General features: G+C 37.1%; 1 protein-coding gene across 1 annotated transcript; it reads right to left on the reverse strand.

Moving 5' to 3' along the window:
• Positions 1-4,390: 4,390 nt before the first annotated feature.
• adra2a (adrenoceptor alpha 2A) lies at positions 4,391-9,052 on the reverse strand. The gene has a single exon (XM_015347409.2). The coding sequence runs from the start codon at positions 8,160-8,162 to the stop codon at positions 6,900-6,902; it is 1,263 nt and encodes a 420-aa protein (XP_015202895.1). The 5' UTR covers positions 8,163-9,052; the 3' UTR covers positions 4,391-6,899.
• Between the last annotated feature and the right edge of the window lie 14,179 nt (positions 9,053-23,231).

A 23,231-nucleotide genomic window follows, 5' to 3' on the forward strand; every position in this document is an offset into this window, starting at 1 on the left:
TACAGTTGCTCATTTCAGGATGTAATGTGGAAAATAATTTAACCATGTTGCGAGGGATGCTTAGAAATTCCACCTATAAATATTTCCAGATTTTCAGTTACTTAGGCATGGTCTAAATTGATAATATTTTTATGGAGTTTATAACAAAAGTTCGGGAGGGATGACAACAACCAAATTCAATCAGACTCAGCTGTCAGTAATTCCCAATCGCTCCTGACATCCTTTCCTCTCCCAGACGCTATAAATGCCTACGAGATCCCCATCTCTCTCTTTTGCATATCTCTTGCATCCCACCTCCACCCCATCTAGTGAAATAAAAAATGTATGAATTGTTATCATTTTATAAAAGGCATTTTGCTGCACTGAAACAGTATAAAAGTATAACTGTATTTTATAACTGTTTATGGATCTCAAATGTACAATTCTGTGGTTGTTTATTTTGATTTTGAATCAGCAACTGTAGGTCATTACATACCTGCTAAGTTGGGAACAGTTAAAAAAAAACACCTAACAGACACGGTCACCCACACCTGTCAGAGGCTGGTATCTGTTGTGCGGCTGCACACCCCTCAGAACCTGGACAGAAACTACTAATTGAAGAAAAGGCTCAGATGCTCTAGTAGTCACTGACAATGCTGTTTCATCAAATGATAAGCTGGCCATAGGCAATATTAACACCCACTATCACTTCCAGTAGCACTTATGCTGAAAGCAATCCAGAAAGCAATTATGTTATTAAAATATTAGAATATTTTCATCAATATTTGCCGTGAGGAGAAATAATCTGAAACATACATGACATACAAATAAACTTTTTTTCTCCTATTGCAATATCTGTTATTCCTGAAAATGCATGTATGTAAAGAACAGGGTGAGTGATTTTCCTACATTATACTGAATATCTACAGTTTTTCCTAAGACTTCCATGGCCCCAGTACAGCCTTGCAAATGAAAATCAGCATTAGGCTTTCTAAAATACATCTTATATATTGTGATACAGGTGAGGAATAAATTCTACTATATTGAAATACTACATTCCATATGAGACTTCAAACTAACAAAAAGGAAACTGAACTGAAACTCACAGGGGAACATAGAAATTCAGAGGACTTGATGATCCACCGTGCCTGTACTGTGCCAAAGGTAAGAACAAGAGTTTCTTACCAGGTGACACATTTACAGCTGTCACAGAGGTGAGCAAAAAATTAGAGTGTGGACAAAGAGCCCTGTCCTTTTGTTTAAAGACCCAGTAAAATTGAACTGCAATCCCAAAGGTGTCAAAGCAAATATGCTGAAGCTAATTATTACAATTTACAAATAATGCTGCTGTAGTTACACATTCATTATTGGGAATGGACAGAGATATGTCAGTTGAGCTAGTAATTTGTTAGCATGCTGTACCAGACAAATAGACATTATATGGGTCTTATTTTAGACATTAAAATAAAGATGTTACAACATTTTCACCACACACTGCATTAAGCTTTGTACATTTATTTTACTTAGCATCATGCACATTCATTATACTGTATCTCTAAATCTTATTCTCTTTTTCAATAAACAAAAAAAAAGAATTGTTATATTTAAAAATACAATTTCCTACAGTATTAGATCAATATTCTTCAGCATTCTACAGTCAGTAGTTAGTCATGTTTTTATATCTTAAACCATTTGAGTTTTATTGTGGCCACTAGTTTTTACTTCTATCAGTTACTTCTATCTTTTAATTTCTGGTTCTTTTCATTGACTTAATTTTCTGATTCACTTTTCATTTATTTCTACATTGTTTAAATTACAGAGCAGCACACTGTTTGACTATTGATAGAAACTTTAAGAGAAGATTCTGTGTGGAAAATAACCACCAAATCTTATGCAATTCATGATAATAGGGCTTAGAAATAAGGCAGGTTTTGAATAAACAAAATTGAAAAGGCAATGGAAAATCATAATTTTCCACTAATTTGTAATAGTTTACCTGAGATCTTACCTTTGTAATTAACATATCACCTTGAAACTGACATACCAAAATGAAAAATCAAATAACTCACAAGACACAGTAGGCTCATACTATATATATATAGTATATATATATACACACCTGAAGAAGGCTCCACGGCCGAAACGTTGTGTTCTCTTTCTTCTTTTTTTCAGCATGGAATAAACCTATTACTTGTTCCTTTGCAGCCTACGCATGCTGACGCAGCTACCCACCTGAACTACTATATATATATACATGTAAAGGAACAAGTAAAGGTTTATTCCATGCTGAAAAGGGAAGAAAAACAATATATTTTTACCTTTTTCGAGACCAGGGACAATCTGTTTCTGCGGGTCTATTTTCCCTACAGGTGGATGAAGTTTAAATATTTTTCACATGTAACTTTAGCTTGACATTGGACAGCACTAATCCAGGATCAGAAAACATAATGTCATAAATAAATAGTTGGCCTATTCACTTGGTTCTATTACATATCTTTACATTTCAGTTTTTCCTACAAGACATTCAACTATTTAGCCACATTTATAATTAATTTCTATTTAGATTTAGACACTTTTAAGATGTCTTATGTTTATGTGAACCCTTGTTATTGTTTTTGCAGGGCACATACAGAATGCAAAAGGATTTTCAATATTTCATTGTACACACTGCAGCAGCTGTGGCAATTCCTCTTAAGGCATAAGAAGGTTCAGAATAGAGCATTGATTAATACACAATCATTCTAATTATGACACATCCTGTGTCTTAACCGCAGCATTTGGAAATAAAGACATTCATTGAATATTTATGTTTGTACTATTGGTAAAATAGGTTTTATATTAAAAAGATATTTGAATTCCCCTTTTTAAAATCAAGGAACATCACAAAATTACAAGGCTTTAGTTCCACATATTACAACCTACTTTCTGAAACAACCTTGGTTTAACAAATGTATTTATTTGGCTTTTTCTTATAGTTATTACTGTTAGTTATTGTTTGAATTTAGGTCCAGTAGATATAGTATTGAAGCATATAACAAACAGTACATACTGAAGTAAAAAACGCAAGAACTGTATGTCTTCTTACTATCATTAGGGATTTGTTTTGGGGTTGTTGTTATTTTAACGGTTACTTATTTATATCTCCTAACCAAAGAATTAGCATAAAAGCTACAGAATATACATAAAGCCACTACTACTGTGGTGTCAGAACTGTTCATGTGATCATGTAATCATCTTTCATCTATTTCCATAGCAGAGCATCAGGAGTGCCATTAAGATTTATGACCATTTATTGAATACAACCTGCTCATCCTATTGCAACTTGTGGACTATTGCTATAATTAAAGCCAGAAAGATCAAACAGTGGAAAAAAGGGACGGCTGTGTGAGTAATCCATTCATTTTCTAAACAGCAGGCAATAGGCGCAAGGCAGGGTACACCCTGGACAGGAAGCACCCAGTAAGAACCCACAAGAACACGGAAGGACATACACACATACAGAATTGATTAATTGTCTCATAGGCACCAATGTACAAGTGACAGACTGACTTTAAAGCATCCAGACTTATATGTTAGGGGATTTTAACGACATCATCCTGAAATTCACTAACTTCGCAAATGTGAAAAAATGAAACCTGTTACTTTTGAATGTAGTGGGTTTGTGATTTGTTCGGGGAAAAAAAAAGCTACAAACCGTGGATGATCACTGTAACAAGTACTTCATAACTACTATACTACCGGCTTCCTAAGCAATCCTAAATGTATATAAACCGCAAATGCATCAGAAGAGGGAAAAAATACAATTCAATGAACAAAGGCTTCCGTGACGAAAATGAGCTCTCTAAATTGGCATACAGCACTTCACTCTCTTGAGCTCATCAGCCGTACATTGAGTAACAGCTCCTCTGGGTTTCTGCACTTCACTCTTACAAGGTGCTTGTTTAAATGCATTGCCTAAGACTCTCCATGCTAATTATATTCACCTTCTAATGCACCATGAACATTTATCCATAGATATGGTGTGTATAGGAATAGCAGTGACTTTAAATACGTAAAAGGTGGTTTAGGATGGTAAGAGTAAAAAATATATGCTGTATTCATGAACGTCTAGAGTACTGTTGATTTGAAACAAGGTATTGACTATATACTGTATTACTTTAATACCTAACAAAATATATAAGATTATATTACTTTTGTCATGATAATCCTTCAAAGTTTACTGAACACCCACTCGTTGTAGTGAAAGGTAGATGCTGAAGTGAATTAAACGAATCAGGATGGAGGGTGATTGTATTTAGGTCTGTAATTGTTACTTAAATTAAGTCTTAAACCTAATTTTAGTAACAGTTTTCTGTTCCTGACACGGTGACAAGTGTTTTCCTCAACGTAAGTAAATTGCAGCAAAGTACAGTGAGAGGAAAAGAGCTTTATTCAATCACAGTAAAAACATTGTAAAGCAAATGCGAGCAGTGTTAAAATATGGGAACTGTAAAAAGATGTTAATACAGCAGAATTACAAATTGAACCCACAATACAAAACTAAAGTGTCTACAGGAAAAGTAACTTGGAATTCAGATGTGGGACTAATAGTACTGCTTGCATTGTGGATAAGGCGACTTAAAAATGTATCAAATTTCATAGTGGTGAACAACAATAAAGACATAAAACACAGACTGGGAAACACAGAGGTTAAAAGGGTCCTTTGTGTCTAGCGTTCCTGTACTTTCTGTTTTTATTTGTTTTGAAGTCTTTTATTATTAATTTTAAACAAATCATTTCAAAATGACAAACACCAAGAAAGTGATTCGCTGGGAAGAACAGATAAAATCTCATGAGTTTAACTTTTTTGTAAACACAGCACAAGTTAAAAAGAAGAAAAACTGAAATTTTTGGCATTTGAAGTCAGCTTTCAAATGATTTGTGTACTTCAGGATTTTTTGTTCCACTGCTGCAATTCAATGCTAGCCTCTGAAATTACAGCACCGTGTTCTCTGAACAAAGAAAATAATTTTCAGACCCGATCGCTCAGTGAGTTGTGGTTGGTGCGTATACGGCTATGGTCACATGTAAAAATGGTTAAAGCAGGAGTGATTTATGAAAGATATTCACTTTTCATTTCACAGTGATACAAGCAGATCAAGATTTCAAACTGCTACCTTGCTTGATGCACCATGCTTCGATTTTCAATAACCACTGAGTCCAATTCCAATTCACACCCAACCTGTCCTGGAAAACCATGGCTAGAAACCACCAGTCCATCACAGGGCAGATACAGAGTTGAGGAGGCACAATTAAGAGACACCAATTTACTTAGACTAAGGTACAGTATGTTTGGACTCTGGGGGGGATACAAGATCACATGACAAAAAAATCCATATGGCCCACGAAAGAACATGCAAACTCCATACAAAAGGTACCTCAGGTCGAATCAAACCCAAGTTTGGCATCTATGCTAATCATCACACTCACGTACCAGTCTCTGATGCATTAGGCTAAGACAACCCCAATAATTAAACATTAATAATCATTTTTTTTAATGAGTTAAGGAGAGATTTTGTGGTTGCTCCTGCTGAGTGATTTTAAGATTATTTGATTTTAGAATTCAGCTCCTGTCTGCTGTAGTTGAAGTTACTACATTAGAATTAAAGCTTAAAAGCTGATTATTGGATCCTTCTTGCACCACCAGATGAAGAAGACCTATACATATCATATTGATCTCTACTCTGGCCCATACTAAGCAACGCTTTAAAATAGCTAGGGACATTAAACTGTATTTGTATTTGTTAATTTTTAAAGACTAACAGCTGAGTGACTCTTCTGTGTGGAATCAGCTTAAATTACAGGAAGAGCCATACGTTAAATTGCAATTACCCATAAAACCATATTCTTTTCCATAATTTCCTGTAAACATTAACATATGGTGTATGTATGTTCTAACTGTAAGCTGTGTATGCATCCATTTATTAACTTTAATTTTCTCTACTTTGTAGGAAACTAAGATTGCCTTTGAATATCATATCATACATTATTCCTGACAGAAAATCAACAATGATGATTTGCCAAATAAAGTGATCTTCGTGGTTTTCAGAACTACAACGTACAGTCCAGCAATGCAGGTGACATCACTGTTCACATTTGGCAGCAGTAGTAAAGCTATAGCAGAACAAGTAATAGGTTTATTCCATGCTGAAAAAAAGAAGAAAGAGAACACAACGTTTCGGCCGTGGAGCCTTCTTCAGGTGTGGAGTGAAGCTATAAAACGTAAAAATGTAAAGCTATAGCTTTAACTCAGTTTTATTTTTTAGACTTTTATTAATTCCAGACTTGCCTAATTTCTCACTGTGTAGCCAAGATAATATAAACATCTTCTTGATCCCCTGGGTTATGCCTTTAATGATTTTTAAAAGTGAATAGGAACAGAAGTACTCATAGGAAAGTATGTTCTTTTCTACTGCTATTATTCAAATATGTTCACGAGATTTAATCAGATCATATCCATTAGAAAGCATTTGTAAATTCCACGCTATTTTTATTGTTAAAAATAGTTGTGCAAGGAAAAAGTACACATCAGATGGTTTTGTCCATAACTTAAAAGCAGGATGACAGTGGGGCAAGATTTTTGAGTTTTATTTTTCACACATCTTTTTTGACACAAAACACTCCTGCTTTCAAATTTACTCAGTATAGACAAATATTGAAAATATCTAACATTGCAATACTTACTGTACATTTAGTCTTTGGCAAAACAAAAGAAAAAATCCCATTCTTTAAAAGTGGCTTGCTCTTTACAAAAAAGCGGGGTTTTTTTTACATTGAAATAGACGTTCATTGTAGTTACAAGCTTGAAACCACGGAACGCTGCACAATAAGCTGTATGATTTTTGAGTCTGCAAAAGGTTCATCTGTCCGTGTTTAACGTTTTAAACAATTCGTTTCCGTTCACCTTTACAGAGGATTTTCTTAAAAGACCTCCTGAAGTCGTGATTGAATATGGTATATATAACGGGATTTAGGGAGCTGTTGCAGTACCCGAACCAAAAGAAAAATTTAAATAGTGTCTCGGGGACGCAGCAAGTGTCGCAGATGGCAGTCAGGGTATAAGTAAAGAAGAAGGGAAACCAACAGATAACAAAAACTCCGATTACTACAGCCAGTACGAAAGTGAATCGTTTTTCTCGGTTTTGGCGTCCCTTCCATCTGGAGCTCTTTGCATTACGCTCATCTTCTTTTTTAGGAATGCTATCCCCGGGTTTGATCTGGCTTAGTTTCGTTTTGCCCTTCCCCCGATTCTTGTTCTTTTTCTTAATAGAACACGGGTTGTTTACGTTGTGATCCGAAGAAGAAGAGTCCTCCACGTCCTCCCCGTTGATATCGCCTTCTCCAGCCCCGTCCTCCTCATTGCGACCTTTTTCCCCGTTTAGTTTCTCGGGGCAGTCCTTGTCCATAAAGCCGTTCTGCTTCTTATCTGCCTCGTCTTTGTGTCTTTTCCCCGGAGGGATCCGCGTTCTCTTCTTGGCAATCTGGTATATTCTAATGTAAACGAGAATCATAATGATGCACGGAGCAAAAAAGGAGCCTATGCTCGAAGAGATGATGTACCATTTCTCATCGTTGATTTTGCACGTCGGACTCTCCTTTCCACCCTTCTTTTCTATTGAGATCAAAGGTGGGAAGGATATGACTGCCGAAATCACCCACACAATAAAGATGATACATTTGATCCGTCGGGGAGTTCTTTTGAGGTTGTACTCGATGGCTTGGGTGATGGACCAGTACCTGTCCAGACTTATGGCGCAAAGATGGACGATTGAAGAAGTGCAAAACAAAACATCCAAGGCAAGATAGATCTCGCACCAGGCTTTACCAAAGTACCAGTAGCCCATGAGTTCATTGGCCAGGGAGAAGGGCATGACCAGAGTGGCCACCAGGATGTCAGCAGATGCTAATGAGACCAAGAACAAGTTCTGGGGCGCTTTCAAGGCCCGACTTGTAAACACTGCTATGACAACTAGGACGTTACCGAACAATGTTAGGAGGATGAGGATCCCCACAAGTATTGTAAGGGACACCGTGATCTGGATGGTGTAGGGAAGGCCTGTTGGCAAAGTTTCGTTTGTCACGTTGTGGCACCCCATTGGAGACCTCGCCTCGATATCCAGGAGCGGACTTTCTGTGTTGAACATCAAATGGACCCCAATTAACCTTTCGAAGGGGGCATTTAAAAAGTGTGCATTACCAATAGGTTTTTCCCTTTCTTTCAGCCTATTGGCAGTCAGTGGCGATTTTTGTTGATATTTTTTCCCATACTTTTTTTTTCCACTTCAAAAGGTATCCGTCTTCCGCAAACACGAATCAGCCCCTTTTTTTGCTACAGTACATTAGGATAGTCCGTGAAAAAAGTTAGTTCTTCTTCGGGAAAAATTGCAAATAAAAAGTAAGGGCTTGTAGGTCTGCGTGAAGCAACGCAGTAGTCTTAAGCAGTAAACTTTTTCCTTCTTGTTTGTATTGACAACATTACAACTGGTAGTTTATATAAGTCCCGACAACCCTTTTTAGTAAGAAAAAAAGACTTCTTACCTTGGGTGATGAGGGCTGTGTCATATATAAATTTCCGCTGAAAACCTTTCTATACAGTTGCTTGTATGTAACTTATTTTGGTCTTGCATGGCGCAAACAGTTTATGACAGGTAAATCCCCGTGGGTCTTCGTGGGCACATCAAGATATATTAGTCTCTTCACAATATTATACAGAAGTGGCCATTGTGCTGTTAAGGTTTTTTCGGCAAAATTGTCCACGTTTTAGCTGTTCCACCTACAAATATAACAACACAATAATCCTGTTACCTTGTTTTGTCAGTGGAGCCGCCGGATTTCCTAGTCGGTGCCTTCTAGCTGTGTGTTCTTTTATAGTCTCAGCCTCCAATTCAGTACTGCTCTGTGCCCAGCGTCAAGAACCACGTGGAAAACAAACTCTGCTCTCCAAACTATGAGAGGAAGAGTGCTATGTCGATGTCTGCCGCCTATCTGGATACTGCAACGATACATCTACATACTGTATAACACGATTTTCTGTGGACTGTAATGACCATTTATGAACATCCTTTCCGGTTTATGGCTACATCGATTGATGAACTGATCGACTCAGTATGTACTATATGGCAGATAATAGTATCGGCTCGCTTTATCTTTAATAACTTGAATCACTGTAAATCAATACAATCGCAAAAAAAACGGCAATCAGGTAGGAGTTTATTTTTCCATAAAACTAAAATGTAAATGTCATTTTTCAGATTATTTTCCGATTCCTAGCGATGACGGTAAAAAGTAAGAATATATCCTAATTACGTGTTGGAGAAAAACACATTATGAATAATTATTTCAAAAAGGATCTCGAGGTAAAATACATTCATAACTAAGGAATAAAAGTATATGTATTGTCTAATAATGCATTTTACTAAATGTAGGTAATTGAATTGTTTTAGGGAATGGACGATAGTGATTTTAGGAAATATTTGAACATTATGTTTAAACGAGGACTTAAAATATTTATACTAGCATTTCAGCCAGTGGTCTATGACGCACAGAACATTTGAAAAATGTCCATTCTCCAAAGAGGGAGTGCTAAACAGGAGGGAAAGTTTGTATAACATTTTTTTTCAATTCTCTTTATTTAATGGATTCGTTTGAGAAATAATTTGGTTATTTTTGCCAAGCCGAGCGTTAATTAAATGTTTAACAAAAGAGAATGGCTTCATATCCCCATGAGTACCACTGCTACATGAAAGAAAACCTTTTGCGCATAACATTGATGTAGTAATATTTTTTTTCATAATTATTTAAACATATTCGTGTAGTATTAAGGCTGAAAAAAATAATCTGGCTATCCCAACCACGCATCAACCAGCAATCTGTATAAAGGGGTAAAAAAAGTAAGTTGTAACGGCTACAAGTGACACTAACCCAGACCGAGTGGAATTTGACAAAACATTCTGTAACATTGCTGAAAGTTTCAGCACCGTGGACAGAGAGCGCGAGTATACAGTGACACCTGCTGACTGATAATAAATTAAGTGGGAATATTGCCTAAATCGACCGTTACTGATTTTCTTGTTTTTTTGCATCGAAGAAAGAGAAAATCATGTCTTTGGACGAAGAACTGCTCATGACTCTGGCTTGATGTTCGTTTTCGTTTTCTTTGATAAAACTTTAAAAGTACAGTATCGTAAATTATTTTTCTTTACTTGTGTTGGTTTATCTAAGAGATACTGGATTAATTCTGGGAAGTGGTAAACAGATTGCTTTCTGCTGTTTTTAAATGCAAATTCTAGTGATTAAGCGGCATTAATCTATAGTAATTTTACTTTTGTAAGGAAAAGTTCTGACTATATGAGGCATACAATCTTAATAAATACATATAATTCAAATATAAATAATAGCTAAATTGGAACAATGACGAGATACCGCTGTGGTTTGATGTTTGTGCGCTATATGTAATTTAAATTTTGATTCACAGTCTTGCTTTTCAAAAGCAATTGGAAGTCTTTTGTACTTTGCAAGGATCCTCATTTTATTTACTACAACACTTTCAGACATATACAGTAAATTTAGATTGGAAAAAATACATAAATACATGAAATTCGACTTTGCGCTTACCATAAAATTGTCCCCCAAGCCCGTCTACATTGTATGGGCGACAGGGCCTTCTCCTGCTATGCCCCCAAGCTCTGGAACTCTTTGCCCAAGGATATTAGAGATTCACCTTCTCTAACTTGCTCTTGGCAAGTTTTTTTTTATAGTTGTAAGGTTATATATCGATTAATTTTCTGATGTATTACAAAGTACGTTACTGGGGGAATTTCGTGCATTGAAGTAATTAAACGAGGAATTCTTTTAAATCAGTTTGTTGATAATAATAATAATATTTGCTTTCACTTATATAGCGCTTTTGGATTGTGGATTTTTAATGACCACAGAGAGTCAGGACCTTAGTTTTACGTCTCATCCGAAGAATTGCGCCTGTTTACAGTATAGTGTCCCCGTCACTATAATGGGGCATTAGGACCCACATGGACCGCAGGGTGAGAGCCCCCTGCTGGCCCCACTAACACCTCTTCCAGCAGCAACCTTATAATAATAATAATAATAATAAACTTTATTTTATATAGCGCCTTTAAAGGTGGCTTCTCAAAGTGCTTTACAGGATGACAATAACAATAAATAAGAAGATTTCACAATATAGGACACAATTATAATTACAACAATACAACAATAACAATAGAGGAGACCGTGGAAGTTGGTATTAAGAAGAGCAGTGGGGTGAAGAATGGAACTAGTTAATTAAAGGCTTGTCTGAAGAAGAAGGTTTTGAGTCTGGATTTGAAGGAGTTAAGAGAAGGTGAATCTCTAATATCCTTGGGCAAAGAGTTCCAGAGCTTGGGGGCATAGCAGGAGAAGGCCCTGTCGCCCATACAATGTAGACGGGCTTGGGGGACAGTAAGGAGGGCAGAATTTGAAGAGCGGAGGTTGCGAGGTGGGGAGTAGGGCGATAAAAGTTCAGACAGGTATTGAGGTGCCAAGCCATATAAAGCCTTATAGGTGAGCATGAGGATTTTAAAGTCTACGTGGAATTTGACTGGAAACCAGTGCAAGGACTCCAGGATAGGAGTAATGTGAACACTTGCACTAGACCTGGTCAGGATTCTGGCTGCTGAATTTTGGACATACTGCAGCTTGTTCAGAGTAGATTTAGATACCCAAGGGAGTGGAGCATTGCAGTAGTCAATTTGAGAGAATACAAATATGTTGATCAACTTTTCAGCCACAGTTAATGATAGCATAGGGCGTAGTCTTGCGATATTTCTAATGTGAAAAAATATGTTTTGACAGTATGCTGTACATGTGGGTTGAATGTTAAGCCAGAATCGAATATCACCCCAAGGTTTTTCAATTTTGAATGAAGCTCAAGTACAGAGCCATCTACAGACAGGGTTACAGGACTGGCTTTACGAAGTTGATGGGGGGTACCAATAAGCATGACTTCAGTCTTGTCACAGTTAAGATAAAGGAAGTTTTGAGTCATTCAAATTTTTATGTCAGAGATGCAATTAGATAGAATAGAGACAGCCACATCAGTGTCAGGTTTGGTATGGATGTATATTTGAGTATCGTCAGCGTAAAAATGAAAGCTGAGGCCATGTGATCTTAAAAGCTGACCAAGTGGGAACATGTAAATGCTGAAGAGCAAGGGGCCCAGTATTGAGCCCTGGGGGACAGCAGACTTGACAAGACCAATTTCAGACCTGTACCCATTGAGAGAGACAAAGTGACAGCGATCAGTGAGGTAAGACTTAAACCATTTGAGGGCAGTGTCAGAGACTCCAAACACAGTCTCGAGACGAGAAAGTAAGATGTTATGGTCAACAGTGTCAAAGGCAGCACTGAGATCAAGAAGGATGAGTATGGAAAGAGAACCAGAATCAGAAGCTATTAGGAGATCGTTGGTGACTTTGACTAGGGCGGTTTCTGTGCTGTGAAGTTGACGGAAGCCAGATTGGAGGGGTTCGAGAAGGTTGTTTGTCATGAGGTGGTTATGAAACTGAAGTGTGACAGCACGTTCTAGAATTTTAGAGAGAAAGGGTACGTTGGAGATGGGGCAAAAGTTGTTAAGATTGTCAAGAGCCATGTTAGGCTTCTTTGGCACGGGGGTAATAGCAGCAGCTTTGAGGACAGTTGGTACAATGCCGGTGCTCAAGGATTCATGTATTATATTGAGGACAATGGGACAGAGTCCCAAGAGAAACAGGACTGGAATAAAGTGGTGGGAATGGGATCTAAAATAGATGTGGTGGGTTTCATGCGCATAACTAGTTTGTTTAGGGATGCTGAGTCAAGAAGAGAGAACCTGGAGAGACGGGAACCAGAGAAGTTGGATGAGGAGGGAGGAGGTATGGAAATTATATCCGTAGTGGAGAGAATGTGATGCCGGATGTTGTCAATCTTAGAACTATAGAAATCTAAGAATGTGTTGCAAAGTTGTGATGAGGCAGGTAATGTGGTAGGGCAGTTTGGCTTGAGCAGTCTGTTGATGGTGGAGAAAAGATGACTGGGATTGTTTTGGTGATTTTCAATGATGCAAGAGAAGTAGGTGGAACCTTCTGGTCCCCTCCTGGAAACCTTAGTTTTTCCCAGGAGGTCTCTCATCCAGGTACCAATCAGGCTCACACCTGCTTAGCTACAGCGGGTTGCCAGCTGTGAGTTGCAGACTGATTATGCTGCTGGCTTCATGTGCAGAATCGCAAAGAGGATGAAACAGAAGACCCTAAGTTGATTAATTGGGAATTGCAAAGGAATAAAAAAATAAATGTCATTTTAGCTTGGAACAGAGGAAACTATAAGGGGAATTGACTGAAGTATTCAAACTTCTGAATGGAACTGAGGAATTCAAATTCATATTCAAGATTGGAAACAATACAATAATCGAGACACATGCGTGGAAATTACAGTATATTTAGAAATATTAAGGACAAGAAGCAGGAGGTATTTAGAGAGAGTCTGGACCTCTATGGGAGTTCCCTACCACTTTAATGAAACCGATGGTGCATATTTCCCCTTTTTCTGTGTTTTTAATCAAGCCTACTGTATGATTGCTCTAAGTGGCTCAGCTCTCTCAAACCCAGGAGCAGAATTTGGTATGTTGAGCTAGATTCAGTGAATTGCCCAGATACTGTATGACTTTCAAAGGGGCTGTGGCAGCTGAAATAGATGCCTTTGGGCTTGAAGATTTTTTTCAACCACCTTTAGTGACCTGTGGGGAGGATTTTATCCTTGGATACTCTTGTCAACTTAAGTGGCACATCTGGATCAGTTCGTTAAGTTCCTACCTTCACGAAAGCAGTGATAAACACTGCTATTAGTGTTTAACCGCATAAAGGTGGAAACACTAAACCTGCTGATATGTGCCATCTATTTATCAGGACACTAGATTTCTGGGGCACTTAATGAGCCCCAGTTTCTTTCCACCTCTTAAACATGCTGATTAGGCTTGTTTGGCTGTTGTAATTGTGCTCTTCCTCTGTGACCTTGCCAATTGAGTTATGCAAATGATCAGGGGAGCTGACCAACATCACACTGTCTTCTTATTATCTATTACCAAAGACAGGTCATTTTAAAGCTTTGAATAGGTCAAATAAAAACAGTTTGAGTTGGCTGTCCAGGATTTATGAGTTTTGTTTGCCATATCTCTTCAATGGAACAAGTTAAAGGTTTATTCCATGCTGAAAAGAGAAGAGAGAAAACAAAACCGAAACGTCCACTGCCGCCATTCCCCATTGTCCTCTTTTAAACAATTTGAAAGTTGAACATAAGAAAGGGTGAAACTGATTTTCATAATTTTAAATTATGAGTTTTCTCATGTTTATTCATTTTAAATATTTAAGATATGGATGAGAATACTTCACCTTTTCAGCATTTAAAATATTCAAAGGATACAAGCCCAAATATACATAAATATGCTAATGATACAGATTTGCATAAATAACATTTAATGTCATATTCTCACTTTTCCACCTAGCCAAGAATGCTGATCACTACTAATAATAATTACCAATGGCTGTACTACCAGATGAGTAAACAGATGCTTAAGTCTGTGTAAATATTTACCATTTTGATCAGCACAAGCCCTGAGGGTATCAGCAGAATATACAACATCTATAAAATGAGCTGCAGCTTTAGGAATCTGAAGGAGGGAGTAGTTCCATAATAAAACAAGCATTATTTTGACATTGGACCAGCAAGAATGTGTCTTAATCAGTCTTTCTACTTGCAATTGTGTCTTTTAATTTACATTTACATGTACAGTAATGTCAGAAATTACTAGGTAGCAGTGGTTTCTTTTGTGTTTGCAGCCTTCCCTTATAACCCCCACACTTGTCTTCTTTCCATTCACAGCTATAGTTTCTACTCTATTCTCATTTAACCAGAACTATAATACACAGTATAAAATGCATGCATGCCATAACATGGTATTATTACTTAAGTCTATAGTGCCTCATTTAATTACTCACATTAAAAGGTCAGGGGCATTACACTTATACACCAAGTATTATTTACCAAATATTTGTAAATTTAATTATTTTAGCAGAAGCTAGGAAGATAATCTTACACTTTTTGCTATAAATGAGGATATATCATTCTTTCAAAATAACATGCAAGCATTAATTCAGGAGAATTCAGCAGCCGGAGAAATCTTGGTCACTAGCTCCACACAGTATGTTATGTCGCCTGCCCTTTTTATAGCTGGAACTCGTCAGGCCATATACCCAGGTTGAGTCTAATAACAGAGACAGTTCTAGTCCATTATAAGACTGAGCATTTAGCAGCTGATCCACATTTCTCAGATCATGTTGGATGCCACTGTATGAGACAGGCTCTAGCTTTGGGAGTATTTTTTTAAGTTGCCACTTCTGACGGCAATTGTCTCTTGATATCAATCTTGAAATAGACTACGAATTCCTATCCAGCTCCACTGATTTTTTGTGGTCACTTTACATTATTGGGAGTTTACAGCTTCTTTTTGTAGGTATCAAGGGAGATCAGATTCCAGCACGTCTGAAAGATGAGCCTCCCCTCATCGGCATCATTCTTATCTTCCAAATCCTGGTGTAGAAATAAGTGCTAATACATGAACAACATAGCTGGTGCCTGGTTTAGAATAATGTGAAGTAAATTCCAGTAAACCAATACATTTTGTGGATGTAGAATTTCTATCCTCTCCATGGCTTTTATGAATTGTCTGCAGGTCTGAATGAAGCATTCTGCAAAGTAATTTGTATATGAAGCAGAATGTAGAATTACACATTTTATATATGAAGATATTTGATATTCTTTACAAAGCACTAGAAAAAGTCTGTTCACTTCTGTTCCAGGTCCAGAGAACAGTGTTCAATTATTATAATGTGTTCAGGGACTCGAAAAGAGATTTTGTATGATCTGTGATAAAGCTGAGCCTCAATACTACGCTATACGGTAATCCTGAGATCACAATTTTGTGAAACCAGGGATAATCAAATGCGCTGCCGCCTTCAGAAAATCATTTTCTATTGATTAGGGGCTTTAGAGAAATTCATTTTGATATATTTGTTCTCGCTGAAGTTTCTCACTGGGATTTTTTTCCCCAGTGTTGTTGACAGACATGAAGTCCAATTTGATATTTCAAGTAAAGCTGTGTGGAAAAAAAAAACTTTCATACACTGAATGCAATGCAATGGATTTTGATGGACTTTCTGTCCTGACAAAGTTTTAAGTACAGTTAGATTGCAGAAGTTTGTGTCTATCGTGCACTTTTAGTTTTATTTACTATGCACTTTATTAGCATAATATTTTAGTAGGTGGTCTTTTTGTGTTATGTATATATAGTAATATACAGTACACATATAGACTCACTATGGAAAAAAATAAGTTTAACATCAGTAGCTCATTAGGAATATAATGTTATTTATATTTTAAGTAGTTAGTAGGCAGTTCTTTTTTTTGACAAGTATTGTTCCTTGGAACAGCAAAATACTGAGCTGAAGTCGAGTGATTTTAGAAATTTATAAGGTGCTCACATTTGGCATTTATTTTGAGTTTAAATTGCCAAAAAAGGAGCAAATAATCAATATAAATAACTATTTCAAAAGGGCATGATTTTTATTAAATGAAATACATACAACCATGCTGTTTTAGTGTTGAAAATCACAAGCATGATTAAAGGGAGCTTGTCTGTTTGAGAAGTTGCCTGGAGGTGTGCTTTGTCAAACTTCAGTGGACTAGTCCACACAAATAGACTCTTTGAGGGACAGACGATGCCCTAGAAGAAAGAAGTTCACCAGAAGTGCCCAGGAACATACCATCCATCATATTCATTTATATATTAGTTTTCAGCCTGCAGTGGTTATACAGAAGGAATTCCACAAAAATTATCAGAACATCAGCAAAGTGAGTATAGTTCACTATCTGCATGGTTAGAGCCCATTTAAGGGTTAAGGGTTAATGTTTTCAGAAAAAATTGCTATCTGAGGAGGTCTCTTTTGCCTGATGGAGAGCTTTATTGCCTGATGGCAGCCATTTTGACCATAACAAACATGACGCAAGACAGCCTGTGTGGAGACACAATAGTGAGTGTGAGGTACAGCTTTGCTCAAATCAGCCAGTGGGACAATGAAAGGATGAGGGTGGTGGGAGGAAACTCTCAATAGAAGAATACTTTGATTTAATTTGAGAGCAAGCTTTTTACTCAGTGATACATTGATGAAGTCCTTAATCCAACAGCTGTTCAGTTCTACAGTTCAGTCATTAAGTGCTGAATTTCCAGCAGGACAATGCAAGACCACACTGTGCTGCAATTACAAAGGAGCATCTTAAGATCTTCTTTCCCCAACAAGTTCAGTTAAACATTTGATAAAGTGGCAGCATCGGGAAATCATTTCTCGCATGTGAAGATTTTTTTACAGAACAAATTAGATTATTCTTCTCTTGGGCATGTTCTAGCCCTCACAATTACACAGAACACAGACTGAAAAGACCAGTATAGGACCCAAAAGGTTTGCAATGCTCCAGAGCCTTATCTCACCATAATGTGTTCACACCAAATTAACTGTTATGGACAGTAACTAAAGCTTCTTCTTCCAGTGATATTGATTGAAACAAAGACTAGTGGAAATTCAACCAAAGACCAGGAGTGCAATAATTATTCTCACACATCATGCAACTCCAAACTGTTTAAAATTACATAGAGAACATAAATGAGATAACTTTCTCTGAATGTTTCTTACACAAATAAAGAATATAACTTTTCTGATATGACCCCAGTTGTCCTGGGATGCTTGGCCTGATTACATCAGCACCTTTTTTTTCTTCTTCAATGCAAAGTCTCTCTAAGATCAAGCAAAAGTAATGCATTTTGGAAAGCTGTTTAGTACAAAACAGAAGCTCACCACAAACTCCCAAGAATGTAGGAAATTACAAGTGATTTTTCACAAATGTCTTGCACAAATGACAGAAGACGTGTGTGAGCCTCACAACATCATAAGGCCAAATGCTCTCTGCAGCTTGTGACGTCTTTGAGTCAGTAAAGTAGAATGAAAGATGAGCACACATTGATACAGAACAACATTTGAACTTAAGTTTTATAATCGCACCACATGTGGCAATCTAGTTTCTGATTTCCCTTCATACTGCCTGGGAAGCGGAACAATGCTGAAGCAGTTAACCTCTACTTCACAAGTCTGCCGTCCTGCGTTCAGTTCTGCACTAATGTGTCTTCTGAATGGATTTTGCAAGTTCTCCCCCTCTGTTTATGTCAGAAGGGAGTTTGCAGCCCTCGTCCTGCAGGTTGCATAGGGTCAGTGAGCAGATGTAATGAAAACATGTCAGCTGTTCGTAATTAAACACTTGATTGATCCAATTAAGTCAATCAGAGCTCAGATGTAATGAAACCCAAGCTCTATTATAATATAAAAGACAGTCTTTTGGTGTCTGGTGGATTTGCCGACCCCTAACATAGGTTTCCACATTCCAAAAGTTCATTTGTGTATTTAAGCGGTCACTGTCAGCTTGTGGCGGAGTGGTGGTACTGTGGCTGGAAGATTGCCAGTTCAAATCCTGCGGCCAGCAGAGGAATCCTACTCCATTGGGCCCCTGAGCAAGGCCCTTAACCCCAGCTGCTCCAGGGGCGCCATATAAATGGCTGACCCTGAGCTCTGACCCCAAGCTTCTCTCACTTTCTGTGTCTGTCTCATGGAGAGCAAGTTGGGGTATGCGGAAAGACAAATTCCTAATACAAGAAATTGTATATGGCTAATAGAGTGATCTTATCTTGTGTCTGCACTCTGCAACTGACTAGTTCCTTCTATACATTGTAGACCTACTTTGCACCTACACTTCTTGGGATCAAATTCCTGACAAACAAGAGCCCGACAGGAATAAGCAGCCTGCTAATAATGAATGCATGCTCAGATTGCCTTGGGGGTTTTCATCTGCTGACTGAGGAACCAGCTCACGTATCTTGTTTTCTTGTAAACCATAACCTGCAAGGACAAAAAAAAGATGGAACGTGCCAGTATTGGAGTAAAACTTTAGAAGCATGGAAATAGGAAAATTCATGAGCAGTAGACTTCAAGAAAACCTGTCAGTGTTTGTGTAGGTTTCAGAATTCCAATACTTCATACATTTTCTAACCACTTCTTCCAATTCAAGATTGTGAGGGAGGTGGCACAAGTAACTGGCACAAGGCAGGATACAACCTGGACAGAATGCCAATACAACGTAGGGCAGACAGACAAACACACTCACACCAGGTACAATTTTCCCAGAAATCAATTAACTTACCAAAATGTCTTTGGAATGTGGGAGGAAACTGGAGCACCCAAAGGAAACCCACACAAACATGGGAAAAACATACAAACTCCACACGGAAAAACATATAAACTCCAGGGCCAGAACTGAACCCAGGGCCCCAGCATAGCAAAGCAGCAATGCTAACCATTGTGCCACTAATACCTAGGGTCAGAATTTATTTGACCCAATATTTGCTACAACAATTTGCTAATGCAATTGGCCTTTCTCAACTGATAAGATCTTGTATACCTGTTGGCGACAACATTTCCATTAAACTTTCCATAACTCTTTTGCTTTCAGATGATTGCACCACTTATTCGTAAAACAAGAAATGCCAATTGAAAAGTTGGAATTTAAAAGGAATTTAAATTACATGGAGATTTAAATAACATAGTCATGTATTTAAGACTGAGAACAATCCTTTTTACCCAAAGTGCTGTGAGAGAACAGAACAAGCATCCTGGCCGTGTTTTTCAAACCAGTACATAGGCACCTTTCAATAAACCACTGGATAATATCCTTGGATCAATTAGCAACTAATTATCTAATGGCCTAGATGGGCCAGATCAGATCCTCTCATTTGTAACTATTCTTCTGTATAGACAGACTAAACATATAGGGAATACGTTTCTTATGGTAACTACAAGGTATCAATCAGTGCTTTGAACTACAGTAGTTTGTAATGTTAGCTTTGTCATAATTGTGGATTATAATCCATTTGATTTGATTACTGTATGGATTCCCAAATAAATCCCATCATTTTAATAGAAAATATAATCCAACAAATTTAGTCAATTGAATAACACTACAATTTGTTTATCCTTTTCTCATCTCTAGGAATGAATTATTCTATAGAATCCTACCTAAAAGTGCTGCAATTGTGCTTGTTAGAGTTCATAGATTAAAATCAAGTAGTTTTATTCACGTATGAAGCTATTTTTTTTCCAATGTTGCTTCGTAATGTTTGTTCAGCTACTGTATACTTAAAATGGTACATGTAGGCTTAATTCACTATACATAAAGGATACCTCCTCTTCATTGATTGATGTTTAAAAGACAACAAATTTGGTTCACATACAGATGCAAGTGTTTTTAATGATGACACCAAGAAGCCTAATACTTTCAGATACCCGTAATAGCAATATAAGGATACTTTCATGCACCTGCTTTGGTAGCAAGGAAATTGTCTTGTGTTTAATAGACTCACTCTAAACACTTAACAGACCCCCGTTCCTTAAATATTAATTTCTACATATACCATTAGATACAGAACTACTTAATGCTAAACTACTTCTGGGTGATAAATGAAAGTCATTCTCCGCTTTGTCTTCTTACTAACAAGAATATTAAGAAAAGCAGTGGCTTTCACATTTTGAAGGAGGTAGGATCATTTTTGTGGTGCTTGGAGTGACCGTATTGCTGGTGTGACAAAGTGATTTATGTGATTATAATAAACTACAAGTAAATGTCCTATTAATTATGTATAATATGCAATTGAATGTGTTAAAGGTTTGTGTATGAATCGTGTTCAATGACTCAGTAGCCCCATGTGTACAAATATACTTTTTTTTATAATGAATGCATCAATACAACATGACTTATAAAATAAAAAAGACAAGGCAATCGTCTTTTTATATTGAAGTAACATAAACTGAACATTACAATTAATTGGATTAAAAGTACAGTTATACATTTCCAGAGCTTTTCCACACATATCAAAGTGGGATTCATCTTTAAAATAAAAAGCATTGTGCAGGCATGACAAAGATACAAACAGCAGAAATTCAAAATGATATTTTTTTGTTTTAAAGTTTACACTAATGACATCACCACTTAATGACCATGGCATGTAGCTGCAAGAAAAAATAATTAAGTAATAATTCAATATCAGCCCAGGTCTAGGAGCATTAAGATTAAAAGGCACGGCACTATGTAAAAACAAAACTGAAAAAAATCAAATGCCAAGGACTGAACCACCTGAAGTCCCACTGCAGTTCAATGTCCAATACAGTACTGCGATGTCACAAACAAGTTGTGAACAACCAGTTCCATTGATAAAAGGAAAAAAAATGTATCCCAGGCTTTGTAAGGGGTGGGAAGAACTGCCTGACCTGAACATGTCCAATTAGTATTTATTATTTAAATACCAGCTGGATATCTACTACATATGTAATTCAGGTCAAGGGAAGAATAAAATGTACAAAAGTACTTATTTTGTTTCATAGGACTCAGATGTGGTCCAGGACAATAGTATAAAGTCTGGCAGAAAAAAAAGTAACCCAGCGCCTTTTAATATCAGAAGATTTAGATTGTGCCATGATGTGTTCAGCATGTGCAAATCATTGCAAACTACTCATTTTGTAAAACAGCCCCCTCATCAAAGCTGCTTTTGTACAAATAGATGATATATATATACCCTCCCAAAAAAATACAGCAATCAGACAAAAACATTTAAAAAGGAAAGTCATTTCTTTTTCAAGGAGGCAACAAGTTTGATATGTGACAAACCGCATTCATTTTGCATTACTGTTAGGTAAAGCAAACATTGCTACACAATACAATATATCACATTACTTTTTTGTAAATGTATATAGATTTATTACAGTTCAAAACGTATGTACATACAGAACATGAGCATTCATTTGCAAAAAGTTATATTTAGCAGTGCCAAAAACAGGCAAGGAAAAGTAGTAGGGCTATCAACCTAGTAGTAGGTGCATCAAACTTTCAGTATATGATGGGAGAAAAAAAAACTAAAAACGATTTTTGACATTAACAATTAAGTAAACATTGGTGTCTTTTAATGTACTTAAAATGTATTTCCCTGTATGCAATAAAAAGCTTGTATTATGTACAGTATTAAGAAGCAAACCACAACAAAGTCAATGCCAGATTTGTGCCCCTCACTGTTTATTTACCCTTATACCATCCTAATCCTCCAAGATTTTTTCCATTTTTTTGGATTTTTTCCTACTTAAAGTAAAACCACTTGCCTTTCTCTTCTCTTAAATCATGTTTTATTGCTCAGGTTAAAGTCTATTATAATAGTTGAATATTGTCAAATCCAGACTGGTATTGTCTTAAATATGTACAAAGGTCATTGAGAGAGATTCTGGTTGTTTCTATAAAAATCAAATATCTTGTCCATGCAAAATGCCATCTGAGTGCCTGTTTATCTGTAGATGAAGTTTAAATTGAAGTTTAACTGTGGTCTCCTTCAGGAAAGGAAAAGAATCAGCCAGAACGGGCTCCTGCACAAAAAGTGGGCTGCAAGCAATGCAAATCCTCAAAAAGGAGAGCAGAATGGTTGTCATTCCTAGAACAGCGGGCGTTCAGAGGGACAGGTGTAGGGCTCAATCCAAGGCGTCAGTGGTGAGAAGGGATAAACAAGCCTGAATGAGGCTCCACACCCTACGTATGCTCTGTACCCAGTGCTATGCAGCTTTCTTAACTTCGGAGCTGCCATGTGGATGACATTTGTAATTGATTATGGACCTTACTATAGATCAGTGCAATGTTTCCACATTGATGCATTGTGGTGGACAGGAATCCTTCACGTGGCATGATGCATCCCTCACTTGTCAGGTTTAATGAGCCCTGACCATGTCTACTGTTGGCCGAGAACACATACACAGATACACTCTTAACGCCGTTTAATGCATTTGCAACTGTCAATATCTCAGATGGAGGAAATGGTGTACCTGCCAACTTTGCAGATTCAGAAAGAGGTAGTCTTATCATTGTATTTTCTGGAAAATCCATGTGTTACTACAGTACGAATCTAAATTCAGCCTACAGTGACCAAAAGTGTCTTCAGCTACTTCAGACTCAATGAGAATTAAAATTTGAAGAAAAAATCCTTTACATACCATTGCCAC

Source organism: Lepisosteus oculatus, chromosome 4, assembly GCF_040954835.1.
Source record: "Lepisosteus oculatus isolate fLepOcu1 chromosome 4, fLepOcu1.hap2, whole genome shotgun sequence".
Taxonomy (NCBI): Eukaryota; Metazoa; Chordata; class Actinopteri; order Semionotiformes; family Lepisosteidae; genus Lepisosteus; species Lepisosteus oculatus.

What these genes read in the sequence shown, in the direction of transcription:
- adra2a (XM_015347409.2), bottom strand. Translation starts at nt 8,162, where the DNA reads ATGTTCAACACAGAAAGTCCGCTCCTGGATATCGAGGCGAGGTCTCCA.